The sequence below is a fragment of the Bison bison genome, unplaced genomic scaffold, assembly GCF_000754665.1.
Source record: "Bison bison bison isolate TAMUID 2011002044 unplaced genomic scaffold, Bison_UMD1.0 scf7180017864223, whole genome shotgun sequence".
Classification (NCBI taxonomy): Eukaryota; Metazoa; Chordata; class Mammalia; order Artiodactyla; family Bovidae; genus Bison; species Bison bison.
In genome coordinates this window covers 1,512,000-1,522,652 of record NW_011494795.1, presented here as the reverse complement: position 1 = coordinate 1,522,652, position 10,653 = coordinate 1,512,000, and the positions used below count along the sequence as shown (strand labels likewise).

At 50.4% G+C, this 10,653-nt stretch overlaps 2 protein-coding genes across 6 annotated transcripts in view; both read left to right on the top strand.

The window, feature by feature from the left end:
- The window catches only part of PMS2 (PMS2 postmeiotic segregation increased 2 (S. cerevisiae)), a 23,803-nt gene extending 17,404 nt beyond the window's left edge, over positions 1-6,399 (top strand). Inside the window, exons 12-16 of one of the 3 annotated variants that reach the window (XM_010845755.1) lie at positions 7-174; positions 2,674-2,774; positions 2,982-3,151; positions 5,106-5,289; positions 5,781-6,399. In XM_010845755.1, the coding sequence (XP_010844057.1) occupies positions 7-174; positions 2,674-2,774; positions 2,982-3,151; positions 5,106-5,249 (583 nt within the window). In that variant the 3' untranslated portion in view covers positions 5,250-5,289; positions 5,781-6,399. Of the gene's footprint in view, positions 1-6; positions 175-2,673; positions 2,775-2,981; positions 3,152-5,105 lie in introns of all 3 variants that reach the window. The other 2 variants (XM_010845757.1, XM_010845756.1) reach the window with 2 other exon arrangements.
- An 890-nt stretch (positions 6,400-7,289) lies between these two features.
- Positions 7,290-10,653, top strand: part of RSPH10B (radial spoke head 10 homolog B (Chlamydomonas)) — a 25,517-nt gene continuing 22,153 nt past the window's right edge. For 2 of the 3 annotated variants that reach the window (XM_010845751.1, XM_010845749.1), the window contains exons 1-2: positions 7,290-7,407; positions 8,773-9,125. In XM_010845751.1, coding sequence (XP_010844053.1) covers positions 8,869-9,125 — 257 coding nt within the window. In that variant the 5' untranslated portion in view covers positions 7,290-7,407; positions 8,773-8,868. Of the gene's footprint in view, positions 7,444-8,772; positions 9,126-10,653 lie in introns of all 3 variants that reach the window. The other variant, XM_010845750.1, reaches the window with a different exon arrangement.

The following is a 10,653-nucleotide window of genomic DNA, read 5'->3' as shown; positions in this document are numbered from 1 at the left end:
ACACAGCAAAACGATGTTTGCAGAAATGGAAATCATTGGTCAGTTTAACTTGGGGTTTATCATCACCAAGCTGAATGCAGATATCTTCATAGTGGACCAGCATGCCACGGACGAGAAATACAACTTCGAGATGCTTCAGCAGCACACTGTTCTCCAGGGTCAAAGGCTTATAGCGTAAGTGCATCTCAGTGCTCAGAATTCAGTGTCATTCACATCCCAGACTTAGCTTATAGGTGTGTCTTCTGTCTTTATCTCTGGCTTCCCTGGTGGTTACCCAGATTCTCGGTGGTAAAAAATCTGCCTGCCAAGGCAGGAGACTCTGGTTTGATCCCCGGTCTGAGACTATCCCCTGGAGGAGGAAATGGCAGCCCACTCCAGTATTATTGCCTGGAGAACCCCATGGACAGAGGAGCCTGGTGGGCTGCAGTCTGTGGGGGGAGGTCATAGAGAGTCAGATACAGCTTGGCAAACAACAGATCTTTATCTATCTATATTTTTTGGTCCTAAATATCCTTAAAGCAGATTTCACACTTTTTGCATGTTAATAGTCATACCTGCCCTTTATGTAGTGCTTATTTTGTGCCAGGCACTGCTGAAAATTTTGCATTTAATCCTCACATCCCTTTGAAATAGTTACTGTGTAGTACCACTGTCTCACGGGGGATAACACTGAAGACGCACACAGAGGTTCAATCACTTGCCCAAGGGCACACAGCTGATGGGTTCTTTAACGATCACAGCTTTTTAGCTATTCAAAAATGCCCATCACTGGTTGGCCAGGAAATCCTTTTGATGAAGGACAGTTTATAGTATGTCTGTTTAGAGTATGTGGGTCCCCTGGAGAAGGAAATGGCACCCCACTCCAATATTCTTGCCTTGAAAATCCCATGGACAGAGGGGCCTGGTGGGCTGCAGTCCATGGGGTCGCAAAGCGTCGGGCACGACTGAGCGACTGACACGTCACTTCACTTCACGTGTTCAGAAGGTCAGTGGTGCCTGTGTGTCTGTCCTCAGCTATGATAGAGCAATTCCAGTAATTAGTCACTGCAGAATTTGGTATTTCTCTCTCTTTAGCCAAATTGAATGTGTTACACTGACCACTTTACAAGGTGGTGTGGTTGTGTAGCATGTAAACCAGAAATCTTTAGTAAGAGTCGTAAGGAGAGGTCATGGGTTTTCATTTGGGAAATTAAACTATGTAATTAACTCAGATCCCAGCAGTAGCAGATACTGTCATGAAGATGTTACCGCTGAAACCGTCTCTGGGCTGGAACCCTTACCTAGTTTATCTGCTGAGTACTCTGTTTCCTCTGTCTCCTGCAGAATGGTTTAATTACCGTTATTTTTAGTAGGAGTAGTAAAGACAGTGAATGAGCCACTTTAGAATACTGAGTTGCTCCTATCCCTCTCGCAGAGGCCATTTATTTTTTAGCCATTTTGCATAATTACAGTCTCGTTTGTGGCATTTCAAGTTGACCTGGATAATCCCAGGCCACAGTGGGTTCCCGGTGGACCACACTTCGGGGTGAAAGGGTAAAGACCACAGCTGCCTCCTTTCCTCCCAGGCCCTGCCTTGCTCGGCCCTGACGACCTCTCAGCTGTCCTAAGCCCTCCTCTCCTCTCCTCCACACTTGAGCCACCCTGACCATCCTTTGTGTTCCCTCCATAGTCCTGATTAATTCCTCCCTGGCCATCAAGCGGAAGGAAGCAGATCTGTCTGTGTGGCTCTGGGAACATCCGTGGTCCATCCTAGGGCCTTTGCACAGACTGTTGCCTAGAGCACTTGTTACCCCCATCACCTGATAACTGCTTCTCACCCCCAGATCTCAGCCCAAAGGTTACTTCCTCAGAGAAGCCCTCCGTGACCACCTCCGCCCCCACTCTCCAGGCCAAGTCTCACGTGCTCTGTGCTCCTAAGTCTCTGAGTGTCTCGTCTTCCTGATTCTCTGTGTAGTTTGTAATTATAGTTTGTTTGCGTGACTTGTCTTTTTTCCCCACTAGACTGTTTGTTCCATGAGAGCAGAGGACGGGTCTGTGTTTGCTCACCTTCACAGCTCCTGTCTTTTAGTGGTTTCTGTAAATCCAGGTGGAGAGATAGGTGGATCGCTGGAAGGGGAGATGGCTGGATGAAGGATGCAGGCAGGAGAAGGAGCAGGATAGTGGAACAGATGCCATTTCCTCTGTTTTCAAACATCTATAATGACCAAAGCCAAGTTTTCAAACTCTCTTTATTATGAGGAGGAAAAATAGCTTTTTTAGGTTATATTGTTATCATTTAAAAAAAAAAGAGTCATTGGGTAGGATGGCAGATTGAGGAAACATAAACTACTTTTGGAGTTAATTCTGACTTCTAAGAAGATCTTTTAAAAAAAAAGAAAAATGGAAATTAAAAGGAAATGCTTAGGACTTCCCCAGCGGTCCAGTGGTTAGAACTCTGCACTTCCACTGCAGGGGCATGGGGTTCAATCCTCTATTGGGGATCTAAGATCCCACATGCCTTGAGGCGTGGCCAAAAAAAAATAATTTTTTTAGAAAAGGAAATGGAGTTTTGTGACAGGTGAGGTTCACAGCTGAAAGCATGTTATTCATGTTTGAATAAATCACAGAATTGTTGTTTCAATTTCATTTCTGTCTTAGAGCCTTCAAGATCTCGTTTGGGTCTCTGTTTTTCAGACCTCAGACTCTCAGCCTAACGGCTGTCAATGAAGCGATTCTAATAGAAAATCTGGAAATATTCAGGAAGAATGGCTTTGACTTTGTTATTGATGAACACGGTAAGTTATTACTTAGAAGGTAGGATTGCGTCCTTGTAGAGCTGAGAACGATCTCTGAGGCCCTGCACAGCGTGTTTTTGGAGATGGACAGGCTTCCCCCCACAGCGCTTTGCATCCACCCTGTCTTTTAGATGTTCCTGACAAGTAGCACCCAAATGAAACGCATTTTTCAAATGATGGCCTTTTCCCCGAATTGTCTTCTTTCAGCACCAGTCACTGAAAGAGCCAAGTTGATTTCCTTGCCAACCAGTAAGAACTGGACCTTTGGACCCCAGGACATAGACGAGCTGCTCTTCATGCTGAGTGACAGCCCTGGGGTCATGTGCCGGCCCTCCCGCGTCCGGCAGATGTTCGCCTCCAGAGCCTGTCGCAAGTCTGTAAGTAAGGAACGCTCGCCTGCAGGGCCCCCAGGGGTCTGCTTCAGGTCGGGAGTCCTCGGTTCAGCCCCGGACAGCCCCGTGAAGTGTGGGCGATGGTCACCCTGGGCCATGTGCCTAGAGGGTCCCGTCGTCCTCAGCCAGCGTAACCTGAGCCCTGCACGGCCGCCCTGACCCATAGTTACTGCATCCCCGAGGCAGCGTCCTCCCAGCACCTCCAGCGATCCTGTGCAGCCCGCCGTGTGTCCCCGTTGTTCGTCTGTGGACCTGAGGGGTGTTAATGATCCTGGTGGAGAAGGAGTAGGTGCTGCCAGTTCTTGACCCTGTGGGAGGTTGTCCAGAGGCCCTGCGGTCAGCGTGCATTTTGCAGGGACCTCCAGGGCGGGCAGTGTGTGCTTGCCAGCTGCCACCCCCCAACGCTGGCAGGGCCCTGGTGCTGTCCCCACACAGCACACAGACTGGGAGCGGTCTCCTCTGCACCCAGGGGCCCATGTCCTGCCCTTGGCTCTAGGCATGCCAGCTTCTATCTGCTTCCCGCCGCAAGCCCTCTGCCTGGATGCCCTGCTCCACATGCCTTCCTCGCCCGCCTGGTGCCTTCCCGCCCTCCCTGAGCACCCAACTGAAGTCGCCTCCCCACGGCACTGCAGAGGACAGACGGGCGAGCTGTTCCGCTGAGGGCAGGCAGGGACATTTGAGCGGCAGCCTGAGGGAGAGGGGCCTTGAGACACGCAAACACCTGTGGGAAGCGTGTGCCAGGTAGAGGGCGCAGCCAGTGCCAAAGGCCTGAGGCAGGTACTTGCTTCACGGGCTTGTGCAAGAGACCAAGGGTGTCTCTGAGGCTGGAGTCAGGGAGGAAGGGCTGCTTGCTTGCAGATGTGGGTGCAAAGGCCAGCGAGGGTCACGTCACGTGGTACACTCGGTCTTTTATACAGGCTGGGGGGTGGCTGCGGGGTTTTTGGTTTTTTGGTTGAGCTGGGTCTTCATTGCTGTGTGCGAGCTTTCTCTGGTTGCAGAGAGCGGGGGCTCCTCACTGCAGTGGCTTGCCCTGTCGGGGAGCACAGGCTGTCGATGCTCGGGCTTCAGCACTTGCAGCACGCTGGCTCCATGGTTTCGGCTCACTGGCTCTGGGCACACAGGCTTCAGTAGTTGTGGCTCCCAGGCTCTGGAGCACAGGCCCAGTCATGGCGCAGGGACTTAGTGGCTTGTGGCATGTGGGATCTTCCTGGTCCAGGGATCGCACCCATGGCCCCTGCTTTGGCAGACGGACTTCTATCTACTGCGACACGGGGGAAGCTCCTGACAGACTTTTAAGAGGAATCTCTGGCCCTGAGTGGAGGATGGGTTGAAGGGACGACGGGGTTGGGAGAGCAGGGAGATCTGTTAGACCGCTGTGGTCGCCAGGGTGGGAGGCCATTGCGGTGGGGTTGTGGGTGCTGGTGGAACTGGTGTGACTGGTTGGTCCTGGACGGGAGTGGGCCACAGCTCTCTCAAGGATGTGCTACCATGAGGGAGCCACAGAGGGGCTGGATTTCACAAAGGGGCCCGACGGCTGGGGCCCTAGAGGCCAAGGTTCTTCCAGACAGGACTTTGCAGGGAACACAAGACAAAGTCTTGTCCAGCCTCTCTGTAGAGTACACTGCTTCTGAAGAATGGCTGTGCTGTGCTTAGTCGCTCAGTTGTGTCCAACTCTTTGTGATTCCGCTCAGTTGTGTCCAACTCTTTGTGATTCCATCGACTGTATGTAGCCCACCAGGCTCCTCTGCCCATGGGGGATTCTCCAGCAAGAATACTGGAGTGGGTTGCCATGCCCTCCTCCAGGGGATCTTCCCCACCCAGGGATTGAACCCAGGTCTCCCACCTGGCAGGCAGATTCTCTGCTAGGGAAGTCTGAAGTGTGGCTGTTCTAACCCAGACCAGTAAAGCTTTAATTGAAGCCATCATGTCTCACACGCAGGTGATGATTGGAACCCCTCTTAACACAAGCGAGATGAAGAAACTCATCACACACATGGGGGAGATGGACCATCCCTGGAACTGTCCCCACGGAAGGCCCACCATGAGACACATTGCCAACCTGGATGTCATTTCTCAGAGCTGACAGCGCTTTCCGTTTTATAGAGCTGTTGATCGTACTGCAGGTTTTTCTGTTTTGCAAGGCCGGGCTTTAACAAACCGTTTGGGGGGTTTGTTTCTAAATGCAACTGCTACTTCCAAAGGCATCAGATCCATTTAGAAATGATCTTGAGGACTTTTTTGATCCACATGGAGCACTGCTTGCAATACTTTTCTTGTTTTGCTTTTAAATGCGAGCCTGTGCGTGTAAAGAGGCAAGAGTATATTTTACAGAAATAGAGCACTTTAGAAGTCACTGAGACCTCTGCTGTGGCCTGATGTATTTTGGTCTGTAACTTTCAGCCCTTAACGACGATTAAATTCCTAATGGTTTCACTTCATAAAGCTAATGTTACGGTTCTTTGGAGCTAGTCATCCTGAACCCTGCTAAATATTAAATTTAGAAAAGAATCTAGAAACCCAAGGGGGATTCTCTGTCCAGCTGGAAGAAGTTGAGCAGGTGGATCGGGGTCTCTCTATCTGTTTGTTGTTGTAATTTTTGTTTTGTTTTTGGCAGTGTTACGAGCTTTTCGGGGATTAAACCTGGACCACCGCGGTGAAAGCCCAGGATCCTAACCACTGAACTGACAGGGAGCTCCTGGATCTCTCTTTTAAATGTTCCCCGCTGCAGCCAGAATGGCAAAGACTGTTGTGCGTGCTCAGTTGCTCAGTCGTGTCCAACTCTTTGCGACCCCATGGACTGTGGCCTGCCAGGCTCCTCTGTCCAAGAGTACTTGAGTGGGTTGCCATATCCTTCTCTAGGGGATCTTCCCGACCCAGGGATCAAACCCAAGTCTTCTGCATCTCCTGCTTGGCAGGTGGATTCTTTACCACTGAGCCACCTGGGAAGCCCAAAGACTGTTGTAGGCAAGGGGAAATAAAAGATTCTGATTTTTCTGTAACGTTGATGCTGTGATTTGATTTCCTTGGAGTGTGGACTGCAAGACGCTCTAGTTACTGAGTGTACTGGAGGGAGAATCCCTAGTGTGTTGTCAGTTTTTCATAGAATCTCGTCCTGTTTGAACTCTGCCCGAAATGGAAGTAAGCATGCCCTCTGCAGGGTCCAAATGGCATTTGGTGGACGATATCCAGTGTGGACCTTCCACCCTAACCCTGCTCTCCACCTTTCTGCCCAGTGGGCTTCCTTCATTTACAGACTTAGGAGTCCTTAGGTGTGAGGAGACAGTCAAGTAATAATTATTGTCACTCATGTAACTGCTATGCTGGTGGACCTGAAAGATCTCATTTAATATTTGCAAGAACTCTGCAAATTGGGGTTCGAGAGGAAGGGAGGCCTCCCCAGAGGCCCCCTGTACTAATCCCAGAACCCCTGAATACTTGCTGTAGGTGGGCAAAGGGGCTCTGCAGGCGTAAGGGTGGTGGGATGGGGGCGGCGTGCCCGGGGTTGGTTCTGTGGCCCAGTCTAGCTCATGTCTTCTGAAAAATGGAGAACTTTCCCCAGCTGTGCCAGAGAGAGAAATGATGCTGATTTCGAAGATAGAGGAAGGTGACCTCTAGAAACCTGAGGATTCTCCCCGGAGCTGCCAAAGAAACCTGTTCCTTTTGGACGCCTCCCGAAACTGTGAGATGATAAATCTGTGTTGCTTTAAGCCAGTAAGTTTGGGGTAACTTGTTTATGGCAGTAATGAAAAAGTAACACCTGAGTTCCTGAGTTAGTCTTGTGTTAAAGCAAAGATACTTTCACTTTTCACTTTCATGCATTGCAGAAGGAAATGGCAACCCACTCCAGTATTCTTGCCTGGAGAATCCCAGGGACGGGGGAGCCTGGTGGGCTGCTGTCTATGGGGTCGCACAGAGTCGGACACGACTGAAGTGACTTAGCAGTAGCAAGGCGAAGATACAGGCTGAGAGAGGCCGCAGGGCAATTAGCAGAGGAGGGAAAACCCAGGTCAGTTGGGTTCCATATTGCTACCTGCTCTGAAGGGCAAAGCACGTGCTGCGGCCCCTTTAAGGTCGGGGCGGGGCGGGGCCCATGGTTGCCTGGAGACCGTCCGGGTCTGGACGCCGTGCTGCCTCCGTCCCGGCCGGATCCTCTCTGGGTCTCCACCGAGGTGGTTGCCTCCGGGGGTCCTGGGGTCCCAGTCGTGCGGCCCTCTTTGCGTCAGGGCTGGCGTGACGGCCAGGTTCGGCTTTTCCTCGGCCTCCGGGGACGCGAGCGGGTGAGCGGTGGGCGGGGAGGGCGGAGGAAGGGACAGGACCGAGCTGGGAGCCTGGGCCCAGAGAATGCGAGCCCCTCTCGTGCTAAGGAAAGTAAACGGTCCGTAATACAGCCTCAACTCAGGGAGAGCAGAAGATACACAAAAGTTGGTAAGAAACAGGCCACGAGAAAGGAAGTTTGCTTTATTAGTAGTTCAGACTTCGGTGATGGGGGAGCGGAAAGCCTGTAGTAAAGACGAGTTTAGAAGCCTCAGCGTCTTGCTTCGCTGACATTCCTGAGGTGGGGGTGCAGGGCTGGAAAGGGTGATGGGGTTTTGAAGGAAGAGGGGAGCAGGACCATGTTGGTGAGAGCAGAGCCTGGGGGGTTGGGGGCAGTGAGCGGAAATCAGGTGGCCAGAGAATGCCAGGCAGGCAGAGGGCCTGCGACAGCCACTGCTCCCCTCAGGCACAGCTTAGAGGAGTCTTGGCTTGCCTTTTGGGACTCACCTCTGCCTCCTGCTTGATGTCCTGGGATGTCTTCAGTGGGGCCAATTTTGGGGGGCCACGAATACTATGGCTTTGGAGCCCTGGCCCTCAGCTCTGGGACCTTGGGCAAATGATTAACACAAGGTTTCTTGTCTGACATAGGAGGCCTCAATCTATTGTCATGCTGTCCCAGGGAGTAGGTAGCCGATGGCTGCAAGTTTGAAAATAGGAAAGTGACAGAATAATTGATTTTGTGAATCGTCTTATTTAATCCTTATAAGCAGACAAGTTACTGTTTTTTCTGTTTGACATCTGAAGCAGAAGGACGGTTGGGAAGGGGACGGTGCAGGAGCCTGGGTTCAGCTCCTGAGCACTTTGCCAGGGGGACGTACAGAGGTGGGCTTTTACAGTATGAACTGGTGGTAGGTAAGATTTTAGAGGTTAGGTTGATATTTTTTCCCACAAAGGGTTGTCTTTCTTACTGGAACACTATTTGAAAAGAAATGATAGATGGTGGTTCCAATTTTAAAAATCTTAGGACAATGTAATATTGAAATTGCTTTTTATAACCTGGTGGTACTTGATCCTTGTAATTAGTTTTTCAGGCTGTAGGAAGAGAATGATAATGACATTGGGGTTGTACAACTAAAATTGTAGGGACTTTCCTGGTGGTCCAGTGACGAGGACTCTGCTCCCAATGCCAGGGGCTCAGGCTCCATCCCTAGTCGGGGAACTGGATCCCATAATGCCACAACTAAGACCCGGCTCAGCCAAATCCATAAATATAAATAACTTTTTAAAAAGACTAAAATTGTAACTGTGAGTGAAACCCTCAAGTATTCAGAGACATAATTTTTATTTTTCAGATAAAACTCCCCAAGTCCTTGAAACGCATAGCTTTCAACTGAAGGAGTCATTGGATACTTATCTAAATAAAGTGAACCTTAGGTCCTCTAAAGGCCATGGTGAAAGAAAAGAAAAAAGCAGATAAAAAGGGGGACAAGTCTGTCCGTTCTCCCTCGTCTCCCTCCGATTATCCAGAGTTTGCCAAACAAGATGGCAATGCCCCTAGGCAAGACGTGTCGCCGAGTGCCGCGCCAGCACTGGACGTGCAGCCAAAGGACCCGGGAGTCAAGAGAGAGGTCAAAAGCGAGAGTCTGCCAAATGAAGATACCACCCAGTATGAAGAGCCCGTTCTGACCAAACTCATAGTAGAAAGGTGATTTTTTCTTTCTTTTAAATGTTTCTTCATGTACTTATTTGGCTGTGTGGGGTCTTTGTTGCAGCATGTGGGATCTTAGTTGCGGCAAGTGGGGTCTAGTTCCCTGACCAGGGACTGAACCCAGGCCCCCTGCACTGGGAGCCCATACGTAGTTTTAGCCACTGGACCACCAGGGAAGTCTTGACTTTTCTTTTTTCTTGAAAGGTGATTTAATGAGCTGCCTCTTCCACATTCCCTTGACTCCGACTTCCATGCTGTCTGTTTTCTGTCTGTGGATGATCTCTTATTATAGCTTTACTTTGCACCCCACTCCAGTCCTCTTGCCTGGAAAATCCCATGGACGGAGGAGCCTGGTGGGCCGCAGTCCATGGAGTCGCTAAGAGTCGGACACGACTGAGCGACTTCCCTCCCTTCCTTCCTTCCATCTCCCTGCCGCTGCTGCTGCTGCTAAGTCGCTTCAGTTGGGTCCGACTCTGTGCGACCCCATAGACGGCAGCCCACCAGGCTCTCCCGTCCCTGGGATTCTCCAGGCAAGAACACTGGAGTGGGTTGCCGTTTCCTTCTCCAATGCATGAAAGTGAAAAGTGAAAGTGAAGTCAGTTGTGTCCGACTCTTAGCGACCCCATGGACTACAGTGTACCAGGCTCCTCTGTCCATGGGATTTTCCAGGCAAGAGTACTGGAGTGGGGAGCCATTGCCTTCTCCGTCCATCTCCCTAGATGACTATAAACATCTATGCCTTTAGCATTGTTCTGTCTCCGTGAGTTTTTGGTTCAAGTTTTTAATGCCCTACTGGACATCGTCCACTGATCTTGCATCCCAAAGCAAAGACTGCAGGACTTGAAATAACCACAGTCAGGATTTGAGTCTTAGCTCTAGGATGCCAGCCCCACTGCCGAACCTTTCTGAGCCTCAGGTTCTTAATGGGGGGAAATAAATGAGAATTCACACCTTGGAAGGTTTCTCTGGATGCTGCTGTTTCTCTCCCAGCTGTGGGTTCATCCCTTGGTCCCTGTTTCTCTTAGGGCATCACCATTTCCCTACATCCAGGCCTGAAGTCGTAGAACTAATGTCCTCATCATAGGTTTTCTAATACTTATTCTACTCTGGATTCTTGGAATACGCCCACTGTGGTCACGGCTGTCACAGGGCCATTTGTTTTCCACCTCACTCGCCTCAGAGCCTGGAGGTGAGCAAGGTGATAAAGTCACATGTTATCAGTTCGGAACTAAAAATCTGGGCACTGTTCTTGGCACCTTCCTTGCCCAAAGCCAGCACGTCAGCAAGCCCTATTGGCTCTACATCCAGAATATATCTTAAAAAAAAAAAGCTTTAAAATTATCATAGTGAAATATACTTATTTTAAATCCTTTTACGTGTAAATCAGAGGCATTAAGTACACTCTCCACGTTATGCAGCCATTCCCACTGTCCGTTTCCAGAATGTTTTCACACCCCAGATGGAAAACTGTCCGGAATATTCCCAACGCTTTCATCTCTCTCGCCGCCCACTGGTCCCTCCCGGC